The 26883-nt window shown below is 34.8% G+C and overlaps 1 protein-coding gene across 2 annotated transcripts in view; it reads left to right on the forward strand.

Annotated features, from left to right (window-relative positions):
- Positions 1-26883, forward strand: part of TMEM135 (transmembrane protein 135) — a 386383-nt gene that overhangs the window by 316226 nt on the left and 43274 nt on the right. For both annotated transcript variants that reach the window (XM_044668213.1, XM_044668214.1), the window contains one exon: positions 24530-24571. In XM_044668213.1, the coding sequence (XP_044524148.1) occupies positions 24530-24571 (42 nt within the window). The remainder of the gene's footprint in view (positions 1-24529; positions 24572-26883) is intronic.

The following is a 26883-nucleotide window of genomic DNA, read 5'->3' on the forward strand; positions in this document are numbered from 1 at the left end:
GACCTGGCCCTCAAGAAATAGTTTGCCCATCACTGGTCTAAGCAAATGAGGGTCTGTGTATATGTGAAATCATGTTTGTGTTTGTCCTGTGCAAATTGATCAAAAAACATTTCTTTAAATTTAAATGTGTATACTCCCTTGTTTAAAAATAAAAACAGTAATTTGTTACTGTAATAATTCAATTCCAATTATAGTTGCCCAAGATTAACAAACAGATTACAGTTTTCCTTTTTGCTTAAGCATGACATATAGTGATGGAGTCCTTAGATGTCATTTAATCTAATCCTCTCATGTGTCAGAAAATTCATACTTTTATATGTAGTATAATTTAACTCGGGTCACATAGGAAAGATGGGGTAGATCTAGCATTTGAGCCCATGATTCCTCATTTAGCTTTCTTACTATAGTTTGTAAACTTTAACTTTGGTTCTTTGCAAAACTCTAGTAGGCTTTATTCAAGGAAAGACTAATGAATATGTAAGAAAAGAAAATAGGGCTTAGAAAGATCTGGCATGGCTTTGACAAAAACTGGCCTTGCCAGACTAATCCACTTTATTTTTTGTCAGGGTTTCTGAACTGGGAAATCAGAGGAATTCTTTATTTATTAATCTGAATAAAGACATAAGTGACATGTTTTTCAGAGGTGTAGTTGACAGAAAGTTGAGAGATTGCTTGTCCAGTGCATGTAATAGAAGATTCAAAAAGATCTTGGCAACCTAGAATATTAAGTCAAATTGAGTAAGAAAAATTTGTAGGGATCAATGAAAAGTTTTACAGTTAGTTTAAAAAAAAGTCAATTTCTGAATTACGTTTTGAAGGTTCACAGTTCACCTGGGAAATATCTGGAGGTATTAGTGAATTGAAAGATAATATGAATCAGAAATGTGAGATAGCAACCAAAAAACAAACAAACAAATATGCTTCATTAAAAGAGGAAAAGTATGTAGAATCTGGCAGTTAACAGACATCCTCCATCCTGTCTTTGTCAGACTACTCTGGAAATACTGTGTTCAGTTTTTAATGCTACATGTTAGAAAGGACTTTGATAAGCTGAAGAGTATACAGAAGAAGGCAACCATTTCCCAACCACTTTACTCCTTGGACTTGTATTCCACTGTCATTCTACTCTTGGGAAGTCTCCACCTCTAAAATCATCCTAAGAACTTGGTACTCAGGGCTTTTCAGAGCTCTCAGCTCATCTGATTGGAGGGGAGCTGATAAAGCAAAGAACTCTTCCCAAGTCTTCATTTAAAGAGGGCACACAGAGCAATAAACTCTTCATTTTCCACCAGCAGACTCCTTTGACTGAACTTCACCACTGTTTCTCTGGACCTGGTACTTTCTCCTAACTCTCTTCCTCTCTTACTTCCTCACCCATTTTCAGCTTTCTTTTGTGTGTTGTCCTTCCCCATTTACTTATAAGCTCCTTGAGGGTAACAGCTATTTCCCCCCTCCCCTCTCTTCTCCCTTCTTTTCTTTTTCTGCCTTAGGTGCTTAGCATACTGCTTGGCACATAGTACAGACTTTAAAATGTATTGACTATTGACTACCAGACTCTTTAATCTCTCTCAGTACATTTTTATGAAGTATTTGCTATGTACTAGTCATTGTGCTCAGGAAAACAAATAAAAAGCTAGGGATATTTAATATAGAGAAGAAAAGACTTAGTTGAAATGGTATCTGTTTTCAAGGATTGACAGACTGTTTGATCCAAAGATCATCCAAAGTACCTGACTCTTCAAGTGTAATGGGGAACTGTCCTAGAGGGATGTTAGATGATACAATCCACCTAGGAACTCCAAATGACCAGTTAAGCACAAAACCTTGGCTTTTGGAAAACAAAATTTATTTCATAAAGGGAATGAGGAAAACTGGTGGGTAGGACCCTAACACTCTTAAAACTAACTCCACCCAACCTCTAAGTCTCCTGGGAAAGGAGAGCCTTCTGTTTCTTCTATAGGTCTTGCTTACAGCTACCTGTTCTACCTAAGAACCCCCCACTACTACCACCACCACACTATCTGACTGTTTGCTAATCTTCCCACTAGTGATTAACAAAAGAAAGGGGGAAAGCCTTATTTAGCTGCACTAAGTAACCCAAAGTCCAGATGAAAAATCTTTGGATTACCTTAGCCCAAGAGGATTTCTGGCAAATGACCCACTGGTAGATGATCTTTGGACTCAGGGAAAATGGTTCCTCCAAATAAATTCTCTACCTAGAAGTCTAAGATTTCTCCACAAAATCTTGACTCTTCAGGGAAAATCTCTTGGAGCAAAACCCTTCCTTCAGATTGGTGGAAATTCAGGCAGAGAGTCAAACCCCACTTCCAGCTTGATGAAAATCCAAGAAGCAAGTAATTCAGTTATTTTCAGTTCAAACTCCCACAATTCCTTTTCCTTTCCAGAATCCTCTCTCAGGGCTTATCTCAAAATTCCTTTCCTTTTAACTAATCCTAGATATTAGTCTGTCCCTAATTTATATTCCTACAGTATGATGATCAGTCATAGCATGCCTTAACTATTATCATGAAAGCCAAGATCCAGAACAACTCTAATGGCCTCATGACAAAAAATAATATCTACCACCATAGAAAGAATGGGTCCAAATGCAAATTGAAACATACCATTCTTCATTTTATTTCCTCCATGAATTTTTCTCTAGTGTAAGCATTGTATGTCTTGTTTCATAATATGATGAACATGGAAATATGTATTGTGTGTGTGCATATATATAACCAATATTACCTGCCTTCTTGGGGAAGAGGAAGCTGTGGGAGGAGAGATAGAACATGGATTAAATTATATTTTTATGTAATCTGGATAAAAATCATAATAAAAATAAGTTTTTGTATTACAAAAAAAGAGCAGGTGTAAGTCAATGGAATCAAATGTGCTAGTTGAAAAATTAACCCTGGCAAAGAGTAAAGATGTCTTTTCCTTATAAACTTAAGGAAAACAATTATAATGTGGAAAAAGTTCTGAGAGCATAACATGTAATTTTTTTCTTTATACTCTTAATAATTGATATTTTTCTAAACTCTTTTCCCCTTAAAGATTATAAGATTACATAGAGACAGTATGAAGAACCAGTTATCACCAAGAACGGCTATTGTCTTGACCAAATGTTGTCCACTTTTAATCCCACTACCTTCCCTATGTGAATTGTCTCAGCATTTCCATTTGTCATTTGTTTTGCCTCCTGGCGAAAGTGAATCAAGTTAGGTTGTCATCTTAAAACTGAAAAGCAGCTTTTTCTATTGGAAAGCTTTGGGGGACCTTGGTGTTAATGTAAATAGCTATATGAGTAAATTCACTACAAATACAGGAATAAAGGAAAAATAAATTTGAATTATATTCAAAATAATCACTGATAGAGTAGACTAAATATGAGTATAGTATATTTAAAAACAAATTTGTTTAGAACTCTACAATATACATTTACATTTTTTTCCTTAAAAATAAACTTCAAGAGACTTTGCCCAAAATAAACACTTCCTTGCTATGGGATATACATTATTTCCATCTTCCACCCAAATCAAAGTGGATATAAATAGAAGTCCTTAATATTAATGAAAATAATACAATTGAGCTCTGAGTTTAAAAACACATTTAAAGTTACAAATACACCTATGAATTTTGTATAATCCTATTCCTAAAACTAATATGAAGAAAAGTTTTTAATAATTTAATGGGCTTAATCTGAATTACTGAAGCTTATTATGAAAACCATTAGCAGATAGTGGGATTTTTAGAAATAAAAGTGGAGTTGTTCTATAAATTACCTTTGGCAGTATGAAATAAGTTAATTTGATCCTTAACAGATAAATGCTCGGCCTTTCAGTCTTTATTCTTAAGAGACTAGTAATATACAAATAGTCTTATCAGGTAAACATAGGGGGTACTTCTTAGTTCCTTAAAGATCAGCTGTTCCAAGCCTCACATCCCAGCACTTTAGAGCAGCACATAGGTTGTAGAAGAATGGTACAGCTAAACAGAATTTAATGAGCCCCAATTTGTGGAAGGCCCTCTACTGGAGATACAAAGACAAAAAAGTCCCTGCCTTCAAGAACTTTCAGGTCTCCTGAGAGGTGGAATGAATACAACAGAAACAGATCAACAAGTAGAAAGTATGTACAAATCTACTTTTGATTGGGAAGCAAGCAAGCAACAACTGTGAAGATCATCAAAATCCTTTCAGTGGAGGTGATGCCTGAGCTGAGATATGAAGAAAAGAAGCAATTCTCTGAGGTAGAGGTGAAGGAGAGAAGCTGATTAGCTTATAGGAGATGGGATGTCAGGCAAGAATATACGTAAGCCAGAATGTTCATAACAGAAAAGGCTAGAGAGATAATCTGGAGCCAGATTGTGAAAGGCTTTTAAATGACAAGAAATAGTTGGTTCAATGGGAGACCAACCTATACTTTAAAATGAATTTCACAGCTTTGTGGGATAGATTTGATGGGTTAGGGAGGGAAGACATTAGAATAATAGAGACTCTTAAAATAGTCTTGACTTGTCATGATGAAGGAGTAGTGACCATGTTAATGGAGAGAAGGGGACAGATTAGAAGAAATTGGAGTTAGAATCTACTAAAGTTGGCACCTGAGTAGTTGGAGGCTTTGAAGAAGTAGGAAGAGTTGAGGATTTGCATTTATTTTGTATAGCTATTTATATATTTGAGTACATACTGTTTGTTATCTCCATTCTATGTATCTCCTTACTTTTTTCCCAAATCCTTGAGAAATCTCTTTACACTTTCTGCCTCTGATTTCTTTCTGACTCAACAAACAGAAACTACTCTCCACAATTATCAATGAACTCTTTGGCTGCCATACTGATGATCTTTTCTCATTTCTCATAATCTTTCTCCACTTGTCTTTTGCATTTGACACTGCTTACTACCATTTTCCCCTGAGTGCTCTCTCCCACTTCACCTTCTACCTGTGTGACCATTCTTTTTCAATCTCATTTGTTGTTTTATCCTCCTCATTATTGTCCTTAACTCTGGGTCTTTCCTAAGATTTCTTCCTAGGCTTCACTAGCTACACTCTCTCATATCCCTCTTATCAGTTCTCATAGGATTAGCTATCCTCTCTCAGATTTCTATATCCTAAGTGGCCGCCCTGTATTATCAATTGTCTGTTTATCTTCACATAAATTTAGAACTTTTTGGAGTACCAAGGTCCAGTATAAGGAAAGATGCCAATATCCCTTAATCTGCCTCTGAAGATTTCAGAGGGAAAAGCCTAAGGGACACATGGTTGGGGAAGGACTCCTAGTCATAGCCTTAGTGTCTGGAAAAAGGTGTTTAATTTCTAAGACAAGGCCCTGGTATCCTGCTAGACAGAATCAGTGTTTCTGAGCCAGCCCTTTTGTTCTGTATTCCATCAAGTAAAGATTTGGGGTGTAAACTAATCTTGATACTTTTAATTAAAGAGCTAGAGTAGTTGTGACATAGAGTAGCACTAGCAATTCCAGCATAAGACAGTGCAGACAGGGAAAGGGAAGTTGGCAGGCTTTATTGAGGGAAGATATCTGCAAAATGAAGGGAATCAAGGAAGATAGACAATGGGTCATCCATTGGGATCTTGTACATCCACCCAGGACGAGGCAATGGAGGCAGATACCAGGGAGCTTGGCACTAGCATGTTGTAGAAGTTCATATGTAGTACACACTTATTCTTGTACAAATTGGAAGCTGATTGATATTTAAACACTGCTGACAGGGTGACTTAGAGGATTTTGGACTGCCCTGGGTCCTTGTAGTTTGGAGTGTCATGAAGGATTTCAAATGATGTCAAAAAGCTCAGCAAGTCCAAAATTGAATGTATTATCATTCCCTGAATCTTAACTTCTTCTGAGCTTTCATATTGTTGTTGAAGACACTGCTATCTTTTGAACTCCTTGATATGTAACCTCAGTATTATCCTTTCTCCTCACTTATTGATATCCATTTACCAAATCTTGTCATTTCTGCTTTCACATCCCTTACACCTGACCCTTATTCTCCATTGATAGCCCTAACGCCTTTAGTCCAAACCTTATCACTTCTCCCCAGAAGTTGGTGGAGTGCCCAATTGGTCTCCCAGGCCCTAGTCTCTTCCTTCTTTCATCTTTCTCCTCAGCCAGTTTTCTTTTGTTATGGATATGACTAGTAATTCTCATACTCAGTTGGCTCCAGGAGTTCCCTGTTACTTCTTAAGTAGAATATAAAAATCTTAGTTTAGCTGGCAAAGCCGTATACAACCTGGTCTCACCCTGCCTTCCCTGCTTTATTGGACATTACTTGCCCTCCTACATGCTGATCTATTGAAGTGTTTCTCACTCCAGACATTCCATCTTAGAGTGCCTGTGCTTTATCACCTATACTATCTGTGCTTTACACTCCCATTTCAAGTGCCTTCATCCTCAACCTCAGCCTTATTGAGAATACATGTCTTTCAAGATGCAGCACCATAAATAAAATAAAAGTCGTACATTGAATTGATTATATAATGAAATAAGGAAAGCAAGCTCTTTGTAATAGAGATTGACAGCTTCATGAATAATCTTGTTCTGTTCCATCATGCATATGTAAACACTTGTTTTATTTTGTATTTAAGTCCAGAATAAAGATCAAATAAATCCCTTCATTATGTGGTTTAAAAAAAAACAAAAAACAAAAAAACCAAGATGCACCACCATCTTCTACAAGAAGCATTTTCTGATCCTTGCAATTGTGAATAGCCTACATTACAAACAATCTTGTATTTATTTGGTATATGTTTGTATTTAACTTTAAATCTTGGCTGCATTTTTGTTTTACATCTACTCATTGATTTGCCTATTAGATTGTAAGCTCCTGGTGAGTTTGGATCATTTCATTCTTGTATCTTCAATACCTAATATAATACTTATGCCTAGGACCTACATAGTAGGTGCATAAAAAATACTTGATTGATTGATTAATTTGTACCAATCCTTTTCCCTAATACACTGATTTTCATAAAGTAGGTGTTCAACAAATGCTTGCTTATTTGAATTGAATTGATTTAATATTTCCAAAATTGTGAAACTGGTTAATGAAAACATAATGGTAGTACTCTCAACAGAAATAGGAAATTTAGAAATAGAGGCATGTTTTGAGGGAAAGTAAAAAAAAAAAAAAGCAAAAAAACACAGATTGAATTTGATTTGCCTATAGAATAGCCAGATGGAGTTGTACAGTAGGTACTTGTTGACAGGAGACTATAACTCAGAAGGTAAATGAAAATGGGTATGTAGAGAGTGTGCTATGCTTAATTGGACTTCTAGAAGTTGATGAGATCATTTAGTAAAAGATAAGAGAACAAAACAGATTTTTGGACAAAATCATGGAAGACATCTACAGTTAGGAAGATGGATAATGATTTGTCAGAAACTGAGAATGAGGAAAGTGATTTTACAGATGAGAAATTGAGGCTGAGAGAAAGGGAGGGAGGAAGAAGGGAGAAGGGAGGGAAGATTAAGTATCTACTATGTGCTACACTGTACTAAGTGCTTTACAAATAATGCCTCATTTAGTCTTCACAACAATTGTGAGAGAGGTAAGTATAATTATTCTGTTATTTTCCCTATTTTATAAGTGAGGAAACAAGTGAGTGAGGTTCACATAGCTATTAAGTATCTAAAGCAGGATTTGAACTTAGTTTTTCCTATTTCTAAGATTTTCTTTACACAAAAGGTTATTTTGACTTTATTTAGTTGTAGTTCAGAATATTTGTGAAATCTAATCTTAACTCTTTTATTTATTGACTGGAAAAAAATTTCAACTTGTATCTAAGAAGACAATTTGCTTTTACATGTATTTTAATTTATAATAATATTACCAATTCATCTGTATTTTTCAGAAAATGGTCTAAAGGTGATTTTCAGTTTCCCAGGGATTAAAAGCAGCTTGAGGCATGACCTTTTTTAATTTTAATTTTTTATTTTAAAGCAAAAGCAGTTCCAACTTTTCATAGTTTAAGTAGGAATCTGATTCTGTAGGAAAGCTTTAGCCCCAAATGTTTCCAATTTATAATTTAAGGGAACACCAGAAAATGAACATAGTAATCAGCTGAGGCCTTACAATCATGTTAGATTAGACATAACTACCTATTTCAGCTCTTTTTTCTTGGAATATAGAGGAAAAAACCAAACACAAGGGGACCTTTCTTCAAGTTGATGTGTTTCTGAATGAAAAGATTCATAAAGTACAAATATATTGTAACTATATTAGAGGAGATCATTGCTTAAAGAACCAGATTCTGAAGTACATTGTTTTGAATTTCTAATAATTCATTTATAATACAAATCAGCACCAAGTCTTAGTGTTATAAGGGTGCAAATGGTGAACCCCTAGGTTCAGGAAGGAAACCATCCTCAAGAATGAGAGGACTCCAAACTTAGCTTAAAAGAAAAAAAGAAAGATTTATTAGTAAGATAGGATTAATGGCCAGCAAGACAGCATGAGTGGAACAGCCATGGGAGGCTGCTCCTGAGTACCCCAGTTCTTGCCCTTTTGTATCCTTTCGTGTAGTGTGCACATGACTCCTTGCACTCAGGCATTCAGTTCAGGCATTCAGTGGGTGTAGGGTCTGTCTGAGACACTTAGGGCTTAGACTGTCCAGGTGCTTTCCCTAGGTGAATCTCTTTGTCTATCTCAACTTAAAGGAATTCCAAGGACAATGGTCTTTGCCTCAGGAGTCTCCGGGGCAGGAAGGGGGAAGGGAATTTCCCTGTTCACAGCCTGAGTTAAGTGGTATAGGGTCCCTGCCATCTCTACACAATGCCCATGTCATCTGTACTCTTCTCTCTTCCGTGTTTCAAAAATAGGGACAAGATTTGCCCTTCTCCAGCCCTGTAGTACCTCTTCCTTTTCCCACAATCTGATACCACTCACAGTGGCTCAGCAGTTACAGCTGCCAACATTTTCACTACTTGAGAATGTAATTTAATCATTAGTTCCAAGGATGAATTCATCCTTGGCAACTAGCTGGGTACTTTCTTAGTAGTTCTTATCTTAGTTATCAGATGTATATTAGCAAATTTTATGACATTTTCAGTGCATAGGACATAGACCTTTCCAAAGGAGAAGGACTTAAGCAGTCATTTAATTGTCACTTCATCTTAAAGATGAGGAAACTGAGGCCCAGAAAGGTTAAGTGACCTGACCTAAATGACAGAGCTTGGAATTAATTAGTACATCTGGGAGTAGACTGGAGAGGTCAGTTTCCCCCTCTTCATTGCTCTTTCCATTGCACCATCTTGTTCCTCTCCTCCATCAGATTATTCATTTTGACTTCAGATTTTTATGGATATTTTTCTTGAGATAGTGAATAGCATTTCTCAATAATTTTTTCAACTCTTAAAATTAATCTCATTTCATCAAACATAGTAAATTAAAAATAAAATAACTTTGGGTAAGTTTATTTTTGTTTTGTTTTGTTCTGAGTTCAGACATATTTTGAATTCTCTTGATAGTTAACTAAAAAGAAGATAAAACCCAACTTTTACAGGTAGGGTATTTTAAAAAAATGCTGTATTTTGGAAAGAAACCTTTTTATCTCAACTCAACAAATACATGGTTCTGAAAAATGTTTATTTCAAAGCAGCTACACTAATTTGTCATTATTTTACTTAATTTTTTAAATGAGGTATTCTGACAAGTTCCTTTAAAGTTTCAAATTTGTTCTTTGTTCATTCAATATTCTTTAACATCAAAAAGCATTAAAATTTCAATATTTTATCAAAATAATAATCACATGAAATTACCATTAGCAATTAAGTTCTGTGGTCATCCTTCTGATACCTCCTGTGTAAATGCCCACATTTAAACTTTTCAAAACTCATCTCCTTTTTAAAGCTTCTCCATTACTTTTTTAAGTGATGGATCTTTTTTATTTGTTGAAACTTTTATTCCCCCTCAGTATTTTAAAATAATTTTTAATACTAATGACATTAAAAGTAAGATTGTGATCTTATTTGTTGATCTTTATAGATTGTAGGTAAATTTGATTGATGCACCCTAATTTCAAATCAATGTTTTTGTTTAATTGAGGCTTTCCTTGATGGAACTTTTAACACATGAATATATTTGATGAATTTGTGAAATGTTGGATTAGTGAAATTAGATTAAAATTTACCAATAAAATGCCAATAGGTACTTTCAAACTACATAGAGCAGAATTGATCATGGAAATATTAAATTGGGCCTGCTTATCTCTTTAAGTTCTCTTTTTAGAGCAGGGCCTCAACCTTTTTAGTCTCATGGATCTCTATCATTTTGTTGAAGCCTTCAAATTCTTTCTCAGAAAAATGTTTTACATGCACAAAATAAAATACATAGGATTGCAAAGGAAACCAATTATATTACCCTACTTTTATCAAAACAGTTATTTGTTTAAAGTTTATAAATACTTGGCTAGCAACATGCATAACTGAGGGATAGTTAAGAGGTATGCACTGTAGGAAAAGTTTGGCACAGAAAGGAGATTTTTGGAATGTTGCTAGCAAGGAAGCTTGAAGAGCAGGAGTGACAATTGGAAGGAGCAATAGAGGCTTGTGGGAAATAGAACTGGGGGTGTGGGGGACTTGGTCTCGGAACTTGGTGCTGGACGGAGGACCTGAACTGACCTCAGGATTCAATATTGGATACCTGGGGTTTTCCCTATCTTTCCCTTTGTGCCTTGAAGATCTGATAAGAGTTCCTTTTTCTCCGGAATAACACCAAAGAAGCTGATTAGACTCTACAGCAGCTGGAGAGGTCTTTGACCCTGAAGGCTTGTTGAGCCAGCCTGAAAACATTCTATCCAATTCTGTGCCAACCGAGAAAGACCTTTGCTACCTTGTCTGTAGATAGATTAGATGACAAACTAAAGGAAAGAGGAAAGAGCGTTTTTGGCCAAAGCCATTGGTTTGGCCCAAGTCAAAAGGACCCCATACCTATAGTGACTGAATATGGTTTCCTACCTCATTCTCCATATCCATCCTTGAGCCTGTGTTATAATAAACCACCCTGTTAAGATATCTGCAGTCAGGTAGGTTTCTTGAGAATTCCTTTTTAGGGTTGTGGGTGTGAGGGGAAATTGGAGGGGGGGGGGTGGAACAATTCTATCAAGCTTCGGTTAAGTCAAATCCCAAAGGTATCCACCATTGTTGCTCTCCCTGACAGGGCTATGTTCAGAAAAGGCCTCTTGGGGCCTAGGCATTTTGCTAAGTCCTGGAAACCCATCTATATCACACCCCATAGAGATCCTTCATCTGAACACTGGTTCCTGTCCATCCCTATATCAATGCCATCACAGGGATAATCCGCTTGAAGCCCTCAGAGTTAAAGTGGAGGGTAAGATAAGATAGACTTAACACACACACAAGTCTATCAAACAAACACACTTTTGGGTTTCTCTCCATCAATCATTATAACGACACTATTGAAACTTGTAAGATCATTAATGTCTAGAACTGGAAGAAACCATAGAAGTCATTTTACTTCAATTATTTTATTTTAAAGATGAAGAAAATGAGATCCACAGGGGTGGTCATTTAGCCAGTGTCATGTAACTTATAATGATCAGAGATAGGATTTTAACTTTGATCCTCTCCTGACCTCACTAGTACTCATTTTACTGAACTCATTTCTCTCTTTAATATTTTAAAAAGTATTAATACTTGAACACTACAAAGGGATACTGAAATGCTTATATCTAGTATTGTACGCTTTAATATTTCATCACTTATATAGTACTTTATGGTTCAAAAAGCATTTTATATGCACTGTTTCATTTGATCCTCACCAACAGTCTTGTAAAGTATGTGTTTTAGTATCATCTTTGGTTTACTAACTGATGAGGAATTGGTAGCTCCAAGAGAAGTGATCTCTTCAGGGTCATACAGCTAGCAAGTGTCAGAGAAAAGATTTAAACCTAATTCTTTCTGACTACAGGTCTAGCACTTTATCCAGTACAATATGCTGCATCTCCTTTCGTTTTTTAGTTTGATTATCCATGCTCATTAAGGACAGCAGAAGCATGAGATTATTAAAATCTAAATTTTTTGATTGGTAGTTTTGGCTTTTCCCCATATCTTTTGCTGCTATGGCTAATTTGTATTGTTGACTAATTTATAGTCCTAATTTGCACCCATAGTTGTGATGAATTAAAGATCATGGATAATCTATAGACCAAATAATCAACTCTTGAGTGATCAAGAGGTGATTATGTGGCTTAAATTATTCTTAAACACTCAGTGAGCTATATTTAATTTTTAAATGTTATAAATTTATCATACTGAAAAATCAGTATTTCTAATTTGTCATAATCTTTGACTTTTAGGCAATCAATTATTTAGAAAAGTCATTATTAACTAATGTTTTAGAGAAATTACTTTATTATATTGTTAAGAATCAGTTATTAATATTTTCTAGCTGCTTATATTATTCTATAAATATTACCTATTAAATATTATTAGGCATCTCATCTAATATGGATCAGATCCATCTAGATAATAAATTATCACAGCTAAAACTGTCATTCCCCAGTATTATAAACAATAATAACAAAAAAAAATACTGAAGTTAGACTCTGAGACACTTAAACTGTCTTAGAACATCAGAACTGAAAAGAACCTTAAAAAAGGCAAAATGGTGTGTTACATGAAATGAGGATTCATGCAGTGGACTTGTATTAAGCACTTGGTCTGTATAAAACACTCCAGTATAACAAAAAATGTCACTTCCTTCAGGGTATTTCAAATCCTCTGAGGGATTTACAGGTAAATGAATGTAATCTAATTTGAGGAAGAAGAACTCCCTATCAAGAAATCATGATAATCTTTCATCAGGAAGTGGCATTGAAGTTGGGCATCAAACAAAACTTAGGTTCTGAAGAACATACATTCCAGACATGGCAATAGCCAGAAGACCCTGGCACTAGACTGGAAAGTAACTTAATCACATAATAAAAGGAGCAGTTTGGACTAGATGACATATTTCCAATTATTCTAGCTTTTTACCCTCTATTCCAATCTTCACATTTTACAAATGACTGAGATTAAGTTTACATACTCAAAGTTTCCAGACTTCCCCTGATAGTGCTGTTTCCTACACCTATTTTATACCACATCTGAAAAAAATAGTCTGGTTGCCTTTTAAAAGATGCATGCATTGTATACAATGCCAAATTAATTAAAATGAGAAAGGATGAAAGGCAGGCAAGGTGATTTAGTGAAACAAATACTTTATTTGGAGTCATAGGATCTGGGTTCAAATTCTAGATATGCTACTTTATTAAATGTGTAATCTTGGGCAAGTCTCTTCACTTTGTTGTATCATATTTCCCCATCTGTCAAATGAGGGATGGACTTGACAATTTTTAAATTCCTTTCCTGGCTAAATTTCATAATCTTAAGATTTTATATGTCATATAAGAGAATTTTGAGAGGATCATCTATCTAGTAGTGATAGTATAGTGAAATATTACATTGACATCTCTAAATCTCTAAAACCTTCATTGTATAGTAATAGTTCTTAATTTTTTTGGTTTTGTGGGCCCTTGAATAATCTAGGGAAGCCTACGGACTTCTTTCCAGAATAATGTCTTTAAATATATAAAATACATAGGATTACAAAGGAAACTAATTATGTCGAAGAGCAGTTGTCAAGTATCTCTCCCCCAAAAAAGCTATTAGACTCCAGGTCTTAGAGCATTTTAATACTTGGCAAAATAATGAAATCTAAGAACTTTTATCTTCCATCTTATGTATTTAATATAAAGAGATATGTATTTTTCAGAAACTTACATGATTTGTATTAGGCAATATTTATAATGCTTTGGGATATATTTTTGAGGGGAAAATCTACAGAGAAATTTTGTTTTTATTTTTTATTTAGAATTAGAACTACACATGTTTTCAATGATAGTTTACTAGGGACATCTACTGGGGACATGTTGTATTTTATCAATGCATGGAAATTAAATATGGGGGGAAAACACCTTTCTAGTAATATTTCTTTAATTTCATTTCTTTTCACTTTTATTTGTTCCCAAAATATTTTTATTTACATCTAATCTTTCTCTCTAATATCCTAATTGACTATATTCATGAACTCTGCTTACGCAGTGCTTTTAGCTTAAATATTGTAACTCCCTTCTATTTAGTACTTAAAGCTAGCCTCTTTTCCCACCTTTTCCTATGCTTTTGTTTATTATGTTGTTTGACAGTAGAATATCTCTTCAATTTTGGAGACACTGAATATTTTCTGAACAAATGAGGGAAGGAAATAAGTAAAGGTAGAGAGTTTAAATTAATTCATATCTTTACCAGATTCTAGTCTTGATGTTCTATTTTTCTCATTTTCATACTTATAAGTTGCAAACTGTGATTAAGATTGAAAGTTGTGGTTTTTGAAATATATTTTAAATCTTGTCTCATATACAGTATATTAGAGTCTTATAAAATTTATGTTAGAGAAAGCATTATGGCCTGTAGGTTAGTGAGCATGGAGAGTGAGTTGCATTATACATTATTGCATTTCTAGAAAACCTAGTTTAAATCCACTGTAAGATTCTGTAACATAAGTAAAGCATTTCATTATGGCCTTTTGCAACACCATGGTAAATATTACATGCAATATCACACTTAACTTTAAGTTTAAAGTTGTACACCACCACATAAGTGCTAAGAAGTTAGTCCTAAAGCCAGGGCAAGAGCCATATACAATTAAAAATTTTTCTTTTGTAGAAATAATTACTTTTTTTGTTCTCTTGGAGGTAGACATCTGACCCTGAATTACATTAAGGGACATTATACACATGAATGGAAAGAAGAATAGTCCCCTTTCAAAGTCCTCAGATTTTCCCAATATGAAGCACTTCCCACAGGGAAAATAAAAAGAACCAAGCTTCCATTATAATGAAATTGCAAATTCATTTGCAGATGCCCTTTTTATTTTTGAAAGCTACTTTTTGATGTCTTGAACAGCAATTAAATTCATTGTGTAAGGTCACAAATCTAGAATTACTTGTCAAATTCCTTTATCTATTCAGGATTCTACCAAGACAAATTATTATCTTTTAACTGTAAATTACTAAAATATATTTTGTCCCTAGATAATCTTCTAATCACCTTCCTACTTTCCTATCTATAGATTTCTTGCTCACTTCTCTAATCTTATTCAAATGATGCCCAATTATATGTTTTGACTATGATATTGAAAATCCTACCTTACAGGAAAAGTTGAGTTCACTGTTTTTTTACTGCTAATATTTCAACTTCTGGTAAAATATATATTTCCTGCCTCCTTTCTTTCTTTCTTGCCTCATTGGATTTAGTAACAGTATATTAAATATATTCTGTGCAATGTGAGTAAACTAAGTTAATTATTTTTAAATGATTTTTTTATATTTACTCAATAAAACCCTAAAAATGCATATAGTATGGTTTTAACTATATAAACATTTCTTATGAATTAAAAATGAATCTGTGTTTACTTAGACAAAATTAATTTCTAAATTGTCTTGACCTTATATTCTAAAATATTTTTAGTGGAAAAATATTAATTTAGCTTTCCCATGAAATTATTTCATTGCATTTTTTGGTGCTGTTCAATATAGAAAAGCTACTGAAATACTAGTTATATTTCTAATTACTTTTCCCATAGTATTGCCAAAATATAAGTAATAGGAGGGGGGGGAAAGAGAAGTTAGTAATGTTCATTTTGGAGTACACACCTTTTTTTTTTTTTTTTCCTTTAACCCTTGTACTTCAGTGTATTGTCTTATAGGTGGAAGATTGGTAAGGGTGGGCAATGGGGGTCAAGTGATTTGCCCAGGGTCACACAGCTGGGAAGTGGCTGAGGCTGGGTTTGAACCTAGGACCTCCTGTCTCTAGGCCTGACTCACTCCACTGAGCTACCCAGCTGCCCCTGAAGTACACACCTTCTTGAAAGTAAATGAAAATGAAATATCATTATAACACCATTTGCTCAAGCTGTATTTAAAGGGTTTAGTTTCTAAAGTACTAAACAGGAGGATTCTGGGAAGATGGAGGTTTAGATGCAGCAAAACTTCAGACCTCTGAAATCCTTCCACACTGAGATAAAAAACAAAGTGTTTCGAGGAGAAAGAAAACCAAATCTAACAACAGGACAGAGCTGGGGGATCCTCCTATTGAACTCAGCTCAGGAAGTGTGCAAAAAAAAAAAAAAAAGCCTGAATTCTTGAACTCTTGGGTTTGAAGGTAAGGAAGAAGGAGGATCCTAGTACCCTTTCCTGCGTGCTGTGCTGAGTCTCCAGCGGTGCCTGGAATCTCTGGGCCAGCAAGGGCACTAGTCCAGAGAGAGGGCCTTGCTGGCACAACTGTGCCTGACTCAGGGAGTTGAACACAGACAGCAGGGAGATGGCTAGAGGAGAAATACTGAGAGGGCAGCCTAATCACAGCAAAAACACTCAATTTTTGCCTCCCCCCAACACACCTTCTCTCTAGGTTTTGGTCTCAGGGCACATTAAGCTCTGTAGATCAACTGCACCCTGGCTTAACACCATCAATAGGGCAGATAAAAAGTCTTCAGAGGGCAGGGAAGGTCTAACACCCCTCCCCCAAAGACTCAGAGAAAGTAGTTACAAACTTCCATTGCCAGCTGGGGAAGATCTTATATCAGAGCTCATTAAAACCATCAACCAGGGCGCAGCTGGGTGGCTCTGTAGATTAAGAGTCAGGCCTAGAGATTGGAGGTCCTAGGTTTAGATTCGGCCTCAGACACTTCCCAGCTGTGTGACCCTGGGCAAGTCACTTGACCCCCATTGCCCACCCTTACCACTCTTCCACCTAGGAGCCAATACACAGAAGTTAAGGGTTTAAAAAAAAAAACAAACCATCAGCTTAACCTAATCAGCAAAGCAGAAACAGAATAGCCCAAACCCACAGATCTAGCAAATAATCAGAGGAACAAGATTACAGCCAATTACTGGGGGGAAAGAAAGAAAAAAATATGAGTAAACAACAGAAAAAGAAAAAAGAAATTACAATCAACAGCTTCTATCCTGGAAATGAACAAAAAGCAAATGAAACAGAGGAAGACCAAGGAACTTCAAGAAAAACCCAGAAACTCCAGCAAATTGGACACAAGATTTGGAAGAACTTAAAATACAGTTCAAAAAACAATTAAGAGAGGCTGAAGACAATTGGAAAAAGGAAATACATGAAATAAAACAAGAAAATATTGTCTTGAAAGTCAAAATTGAGCAACATGAAAACAAGGCAAAGAAAGTAAAACATGACCTACAAAGAAAATCAGACCAGAAGGAGAAGGATGACCAAAAAGCCAGAGATGAAATTCAGTATTTAAAAATTAGAATTCAACAAACTAGAAGCAAATGACTTCACAAGGCAGCAAGAATCTATAAAACAAAATCAAAAGAATGAAAAATTTGAGGAAAATATGGAACACCTCATTGAAAAAAACCTCACATCCGGGAAATGGGTCACAGAGAGACAGTTTAAAAATTGTTGGACTACCGTAACATCATAACAAAAGAAAAAGGCTGGACATCATCATACAGGAAATTATCCAAGAAAACTGCCCCAACATTCTCAAACAAGAGGGAAATTAGAAACTAAAAGAATCCACAGATCACCTCCATTTAATCCACAACTGACAACTCCCAGGAATATTATAGCCAAATTCAAGAACTACCAGACCAACGAGAAAACATTACAAGCTGCTAAGAAGAAGTCATTCAGATACTGAGGAACCACAGTTAGGATAACACAGGATCTGGCTGCATCTACACTGAAGGACCAGAAGGCATGGAATATAATAATCCAGAAAGCAAGGGAACTGAGTCCACAACCAAAAATCAACTACCTGGCAAAACTGACTGTATTCTTGCAGGGGAAAGTATGGTCATTTAATAAAATTGAAGACTTCCAAGCATTAATTAAGCAAAAACTGTAATTAAGCAGAAAATTTGATGTCCAAACACAGAACTCAAGAGAATCACCAAAAGGTAATTGAGAGGGAAAAAAACCAAAACATCAAAACTTTTTTTAAGGTACCCAATAAGTTAAAATGATTTGTATCCCTATAATAAAAAAATTATATTGGTAACTCTTAAAAATTGTTATTATCATCAGGGAAATTAGAAGTATACTTAGAGGGAACAGTGACAAACTGTATAGGATGAAATGTCAAGATATATATATGTTAAAAAAAAAGAGGATAATATTAAGAAAAGTGGGAAAACAGACAAAATGGAGTAACTTTATATTCCATAAAGAAGCGCATGGTGGGAGCAGGGGAGAAGACCAATACATTGGAAGGGTAAAGAGGTTGGAGACAAGAAATACTTAATTCTTACATGCATTGAAATTAACTCAAAGAGGTAAGAATAATCAGATCCATTGGGGCAGAGAATTGATTCACACCCTATACAAAAGTAGAAGGGTGACAAACGGGACAGTGGGAAGGGAAGCAATACTAGGGAGGGAGAGGGCATGGGGGGGAGCATGGCTTAGCTTTAAAGAATAATAAGAGTGGGGAGAAAGGGAAGTATAACAAGGGAGGGGATTATAGGAATTGATTAAAAACAAAACACTGGTATAGAAGGAAACAGTGAAAGAAGAAAGGACAGGACTAGGAGAGAGAATCAAAATATCTGGGAATACACAGTTGATAATTATAACTCTGAATGTGAATGGGATTAACTCACCCATAAAACTGAAGCAAATAGCAGAATGGATTAGAAACCAAACTTCTACCATATGTTGTCTACAAGTAACACACATGATGCAGGTAGACATACATAGGGTAAAAGTAAAAGGCTAGAGCAAAATCTATTGGGCTTCAACTGAGAAAAAGAAGGCAGGAGTTGAAATCATGATATTGACAAAATCAAAGTAAAAATAGATCCAGTTAAAAGAGATAGGGAAGGTAATTATATCCTGACAAAAGGCAATATAGACAACAAAGAAATATCAGTATTCAACATGTATGCACCAAATGGTATAGCATCCAAATTTATAAAGGAGAAACTGGCAGACTTTAAGTAGGAAATAGATAGTAAAACTCTACTAGTGGGAGACCTGAACCTTCCCCTATCAGATCTAGATATATCAAACCAAAAAATAAATAAGAGAGGTGAGTGAAATCCTAGAGAAATTAGTTAATAGATATATGGAGAAAAATAAATAGGTATAAAAAGGAATATACCTTCTTTTCAGCAGCACATTCACAAAGATTGACCATGTATTAGGGGATTAAATTATGGCCAAGAAATGCAAAAGAGCAGAAATAATAAATGCAACCTTTTCAGATCATAATGCAAAAAAAAAATTAATTAGTAAGGGTACACGGATAGGCAAATCAAAAATTAATTGGAAATTAAATAACATGATTCTCCAAAATCAATTAAACAACAAATCATAAAAATAATTAATAATTTCATAGAAGAGAATGACAATGATGAGACATCCTACCAAAATCTGTGGGATGCAGCCAAAGCAGTACTCGGGGAAATTTATATCCTCAAGTATATATTTTAACAAATTAGAAAGGGCAGATATCAATGAATTGGGCATGCAAATCAAAAAACTAGAAAGCGAAGAAATAAAAATCCCTAGATGAAAACTAAATTAGAGATCATAAAAATTAAAGGAGAAATTAATAAAATCAAAAGTAAAAGAAACTATTGAATTAATAAAAAAGAGTAGAAGTTGATACTTTGAAAAAACAAATAAAATTGACAAAGTACTAGTCAATCTAATAAAAAAAGGAAAGAAGAAAACCAAATTAACAGTATCAAAGATGAAAAGGGAGACCTCTAATGAAGAGGCAATCATTAAAAACTATTTTACCCAAATATATGGCAATAAATATAGCAATCTCAGTGATATAGAGGAATATTTACAAAAATATAAGTTGCCTAGATTAACAGCAGAAGAAATAGAATACTAAAATAATCCCATATCAGAAAAAGAAATTTAAGAAACTATCAAAGACTCCCTAAGAAAAAATCCCCAGGACCAGACGGATTCACAAGTAAATTCTATCAAACATTCAAAGAACAACTAATCCCAATTTGACAAACTATTTGACATAATAAGCAAAGAAGGAGTTCTACCAAAGTCCTTTATGACACAAATATGGTACTGATCCCAAAGGCAGGTAGATCAAAAACAGAGAAAGAAAACTACAGACCAATCTTCTTAGTGAACATAGATGCAAAAACCATAAATAGAATGCTAGTAAAAAGACTCCAGTAAGTTATCATGATGGTTATTTATTATGATTAGGTGGGATTTGTACCAGGAATGCAAGGATGGTTTAATATTAGGAAAAAACATACACATAATCGACCATATCAACAACCAAACCAGCAGGAATCACATGTTTATCTCAGTAGATACTGAAAAAGCCTTTGACAAAATACAACACCCATTTCTACTGAAAACACTAGAAAGTATAGGAATAGAAGGACCTTTCCTAAAAATAATAAACAATATATATCTTAAACCATCAGCAGCCATCATCTGCAATGGGGATAAATTAGAAGCATTCCCAATGAGATCAGGAGTGAAACAAGGATGCCCATTATCACCTCTATTATTTAACATTGTACTAGAAACGCTAGCAGTAGCAATTAGAGAAGAAAAAGAAATTGAAGGCATTAAAAAAGGCAATGAGAAGACAAAACTATCACTCTTTTGCAGATGATATGATGGTCTACTTAAAAAATCCTAGAGAATCAACTAAAAAGCTACTGAAAATAATCAACAACTTTAGCAATGTTGTAGGATACAAAACAAAAACATATACAGCATCAGCATTCCTATATATTTCCAACACATCTCAGCAGCAAGAGTTAGAAAGAGAAATGCCATTTAAAATCACCTGACACAATATAAAATACTTAGGAATCTATCTGCCAAAACAAACACAGGAATTATATGAACACAACTGCAAAACGCTTTCCCAACAATTAAAACTAGATCTAAACATTTGGAAAAAGGTTAATTACTAATTGGTAGGATGACCTAACATAATAAAAATGACCATTCTACCCAAATTAATTTACTTATTTAGTGCCATACCTATCAAACTATCAAGAAACTTTTTTACTAAATTAGAAAAAACTGTAACAAAGTTCATTTGGAAGAACAAAAGATCAAGAATATTAAGGAAAATAATGAAAAAAAAATGTGAAGGAAGGTGGCCTAGCAGTACCAGATCTTAAACTATATGTACTATAAAGCAGTGGTCATCAAAACAATATGGTACTGGCTAAGAGACAGAAGGTCTCACACCCTAAACCAAGAAAAATTCAGAATGGGTGAATGACATGAATGTAAAAAAGGAAACTATAAGTAAATTAGGCGAACACAGAATAGTATACTTGTCAGATCTTTGAGAAAGGAATGATTTTAAAACCAAACAAGTGTTAGAAAAAATTGCAAAATATAAAATAAATAATTTTGATTACATTAAATTAAAAAGGTTTTGAACAAGAAAACCAATGCAACCAAAATTAGAAGGGAATCAACAGGGGGCAGCTGGGTAGCTCAGTGGAGTGAGAGTCAGGCCTAGAGATGGGAGGTCCTGGGTTCAAACCCGGCCTCAGCCACTTCCCAGCTGTGTGACCCTGGGCAAGTCCCTTGACCCCCATTGCCCACCCTTACCAATCTTCCACCTATGAGACAATACACCGAAGTACAAGGGTTTAAAAAAAAAAAAAAGAAGGGAATCAACAAATTGGGAAAAAATATTTATAACAAAGAACTCTGACAAAGGTCTAATTACTAAAATATATAAGGAGCTAAATCAATTGTACAAAAAATCAAGCCATTCCCCAATTGCTAAATGGGCAAGAGACACAAATAGGCAATTTTCAGATGAAGAAATCAAAACTATGAATAAACACATGAAAAAGGGTTCTAAATCTCTTATATAATTAGAGAAATGCAAATCAGAACAACTCTGAGGTACTACCTCATACCTAGCAGATTATCCAACATGACAACAAAGGAAAGTGGTGAATGTTGGAGGGGATGTGGCAAAATTGGGATATAAATGCATTGGTGGTGGAGTTGTGAATTGATCCAACCATTCTGGATGGCAATTTGGAACTATGCCCAAAGGGCTTTAAAAGACTGTCTACCTTGGGGGCAGCTGGGTAGCTCAGTGGAGTGAGAGTCAGGCCTAGAGACAGGAGGTCCTAGGTTCAAACCCGGCCTCAGCCACTTCCCAGCTGTGTGACCCTGGGCAAGTCACTTGACCCCCATTGCCCACCCTTACCACTCTTCCACCTATGAGACAATACACCGAAGTACAAGGGTTAAAAAAAGAAAAAAAAAAGACTGTCTACCCTTTGATCCAGTATAATTGCTGAGTTTATACCCCAAAGAGATCATAGAGAAAAAGACTTGTACAAAAATATTTGTAGCCATGCTATTTGTAGTGGCAAAAAAGATTAGAAAATGAGGGCATGCCCTTTAATTGGAGAATGGCTGAACATAGTATGGTGTCTGTTGGTGGTAGAATACTATTGTGCTGAAAGGAATAATGAACTGGAGGAATTCCATGTGAACTGGAAAGACCTCCAGGAATTGATGCAGAGTGAAAGGAGCCAGAACCACGAGAACATTATACACAGAGATGGATACACTGTGGCACAATCAATTTCTCTACTAGCAGCAATGCAATGATCCAGGACAATTCTGAGAGACTTATGAGAAAGAACACTATCCACATCCAGAGAAAGAACTGTGGGAGTAGAAACACAGAAGAAAAACAACTGCTCGAAGACATGGGTTGATGCGGACATGATTGAGGATGTAGACTCTAAACAACCACACCAATGCAGAAGTAGGTCTTGATCATGACACATGTAAAACCCAGTGTAAATGTACATCATCTATGTGTGGGGTGTGGGGTTTGAGGGGGAGAAAAAGAACATGAATCACGTAACCATTGAAAAATTTTCTAAAATTAAATAAAAAAATAAAAAATAAATTACTAAACAGCCTTACAACCATCAAGCCTTATATAAGTGACTTTACGATATCGTCCAGGACTTGTCTGATTTCAAGAAAAGAAATGTACTTTTTTTTTATACTTTTACCTTCCATCTTAGAATCAGTATAAAGTATTGGTTTCATGGCAAAAGAGCAGTTAAGGGCTATACAATAGGGATTAAGTGACTTCCCCAGTGTCATACAGCTAAGAAGTGTTTTAGCTAAAATTTGAACCCAGGACCTCCCATCCCTAGGCCTGGCTCTCAATCTATTTAGCCACCTAGCTGTCTCTATAAATGTATTTTAATGCAGTTTTACAAAAGTAATAGTCTTTGTTAAAACTTATCACCTGATTTGGGGGAGGGAATTGTTCACATAGTTAACAATTGTGGAAGAAGGTTGTTTTATTAAAGGTTTGTGACCTGATGCCTTGTAATTTGAATCAACCTTCTGCATTGGATAGGTGTATTCATTAGTTGTAAGCCAGAAGATCTTTCTTCTGTCTTATTCTTCTATTCTGTCTTATTTTATCAGTTTTGCCTGGTTCTTTTGGAGATGAGAACCATTGAGGTTAACTAGAGTCCTTTCACTTGTGGCTGTCCATTTGGTCACTTTTATGCATTCAGAGAATTAAATAGGGCACAGTTGGAGCATTAGGTTCCCTGCCCCACCCCTAAGTGCATAGAATTTGGATTACAAAATTCCCAGTGAGTGTACAAGGTTTTATTCCTTCTAGCAATTTTTTGTCATGCAAATTCTTGAAAGGGAAAATTCTCCCCTCTTCAAGTAGTAGAGAGAATCCCCCCAAGTGAGTCATTCATCAGTCTGTAGTTTAGGTCCTAAATTACTTTGGCTTTCAAAATGGAAATATATTCATTTTTAATAGTGTTGGACCTGGAGCTAGGAAAAGAGGAGGTTCAAATCCTGCTCCTTTGTATTGTTATTAGCTGTGTTAGCATGGCCAAGTTAGCTAACCATTCTGAATTTGTTTCCTTATCTGTAAAATAGGAATGATAATATCTCTGGTAAAAACTGCCTCTCAGGTTGTGATAATCAATTGAAATTCTGTATATAACATACTTTGCCAACCCTAGGGGGCTTTGTAGACATCCACTGGTACTGTTACTACTATAAGGTATAATTTTCTTTGTTCATCCTTTATTGTGCCAATTTGCAAAGCATTATTCTATATTTTATTAATAGTTCTTTTCTTAAGGAGCAATTTCATATTTATATTTTAAGCAAGGAAACAATGATCAAACTAATAAAATACAATACTTGCGGTCAAGAAAACTTCTAGAGTTTCAAATGTAAAGAAAACATTTAGATGCCTTCTTTGAATCTCTAGGAAAACGATGTCACCCTCTGTTAATTTCAGTTTTTATCTACCTGTAAAGTGTGAGGATCAAATGAAGTGATATATGTGGTATATGAGTGAGAAGTATTATTATTAATAATTATTTATAATATGGTTATTTTCTAAGGTATACTCATTTGTAATGATACATTTTTAATGTTTTAGGTGCAAAGATGGTTTAAAAGGATTCACTTTTTCTGCACTTAGGTAAGTAATATTTCATCTATTTTTATATTTAAAGATTAGTCTTTTAAAAAAAGTAATAAAATCAGAGTCACTATCAATAGTCTTACTTTAAGGATGAATACTTTAAGTATGTCTTATTTCCTTAGTTGAGAATTAAATCTACCAGTATTAGAGCATAACCTTGTGCTGTATATAATACTGGACTTGGTGTCAGGAAGAACTGAGTTCAAATTCTGCCTCAGACCTTTACTAGCTTTTACACTGGGCAAGTCACTTAATCTCTTAAAGCCTCAGATTTTTCATCCATTGACTTGAGATACTAATAGCACTAATCTTAGAGGGTTAATGTGAGGACCAAATATCAATTTATTAATATTAACATGCTTAATAAAAAACATTTTGTAAACATAAGGCATATAAATGTTAATTAATATTAATATTATAGTAAATTATTTTAATTAATTGGTGTGTTCAAAAGATCCAACAATTTGTTGTTAACCTTTATGACCACTTGGCTCAGTGGATTGAGAGCGAGGCCCAGAGACAGGAGGTCCTGAGTTCAAATCTGGCCTTGGAAACTTCCTAGCTGTGTGACTCTGGGCAGGTCACTTAACCCCCCTTGCCTAGCCCTTACCTCTCTTCTGCCTTAGAATCAGTACACAGTATTGATTCTAAGACAGAAGGTAAGAGTTTAAAAAAAAGAAAAAAGAAAGAATTCTGAGATCCCCTCATCAGAGGCTTTTCATCTGACCTGAGTCTTCTTTTATTTTCCCTCTATATCATTTCATTTAGTGATCTCATCAGCTCCCATGAATTTAATTATCTCAATGCTGATGGTTTTCAAATCTGACCATCCTTTTCCAGGCTCTCTGCTGACCTCCAGTCTCACATCTCCAAATGCTTTTCAGAAATCTCTAGATGTCTAGTAGGTAACTTAGTATGTCCAAAATGAATTTCATTAGCTTTCTCCTTAACTCTCCTCCTTACCTACTACTTTCCCTCTTATTGGGAATGAAAACAGAGTTTTTCATTAGGTTAGTAGTAGGAGCATTGGAAAGAAATGCTTGGATGTGAGGAAACAGCAAAGGAGGAGCTCATGAAATATGATGATTGGTTGGATATCATTTGCCATGAAGAATTAAAAATCAGATAATTCTTAAGTTTTGAGTCTGTTTGACTAGCAGCATAGTGCTGCCATGAAAGTTAGTTTGGCATGGGGGTGGGAGATTTTTTTAGGAGAAGATTGTAGTACTTTAATATTTCTTAAAATCCCAAGATTGTCTGGAAAATATGTCCTCTAATTATATGTTATTTAAAAGAAAAAAATCATTTTTGAATTTTAAGAAGACCCTTTTTTTGACATGATAAACCCCTGTCTGTCTCTGTAGTAGTGTATAGACACTCTGCTTCCAGAACTCGTACAAAAATGTTATTTTTTCCAGATACTTTTCTTCTGAACTAAACCTATTATGTCTACTGATCAAGGAGATACTGTTGCTTTGGACTTCCTTCATACATTGCTTTATAATTCTCCCTGGACAAAAAGAGAAGGAATGTTCTAGAAAAATTTACTTTGTTCTGCCAATATTTCTTTGTGTACCCATAGCATTTTATTAGATTTATGTCTTCATGTATATTTATATTGTATATTTCTCTCTATTAAACAAAATGCTTAACCAGATTTTATTTCATTTCATATTTTCCACATTGTAAATGGATTATCTTTATGGTTATGAAGCTTATAAAACAGTTATAGGAATATTACTAAAGCCAAACATATTTATTAGTCAAATTTATTTGCCAAAAGATAATATGAGTTAATACAGGTAGGTCTTAGAGCTTTCCAAAAACAATCTGAAATAAAAATCTAGTTGTAGCCTCATTCATTCTTTATGATTATAGTTTTTATTACAAACACCTGATATAAATATGTAATGTGTAAGGAATGTGGCACATAAGTATTATTAATAACAGCATTCTCCCAGAGTTAAAATACTCATTATAATTCAAACTGATGTGTCTTAGTGAATTAATATTAAGCATCAAAGATGTATTGATACACATTGTGGCAGTATAGTAATAAATATTAAAGGATCTCAACAGAAATATATAGAAAAAATCTCAGAAAAAAATAGCTTTTGGGGGAAAAAAGTGAGTTCTATTTTTTACATGTTGAGTTGGATACCTATTGGATATCCTATTGGATATCCAGGTTGAAATATCCATTAAGCAGTTGGTGATGTGGGACTAGAGTTTAAGAGCTTCAGGTGCTCTTTCTCTCTCTCTCTCTCTCTCTCTCTCTCTCTCTCTCTCTCTCTCTCTCTCTCTCTCTC

This window comes from Gracilinanus agilis, chromosome 3, assembly GCF_016433145.1.
Source record: "Gracilinanus agilis isolate LMUSP501 chromosome 3, AgileGrace, whole genome shotgun sequence".
NCBI lineage: Eukaryota > Metazoa > Chordata > Mammalia > Didelphimorphia > Didelphidae > Gracilinanus > Gracilinanus agilis.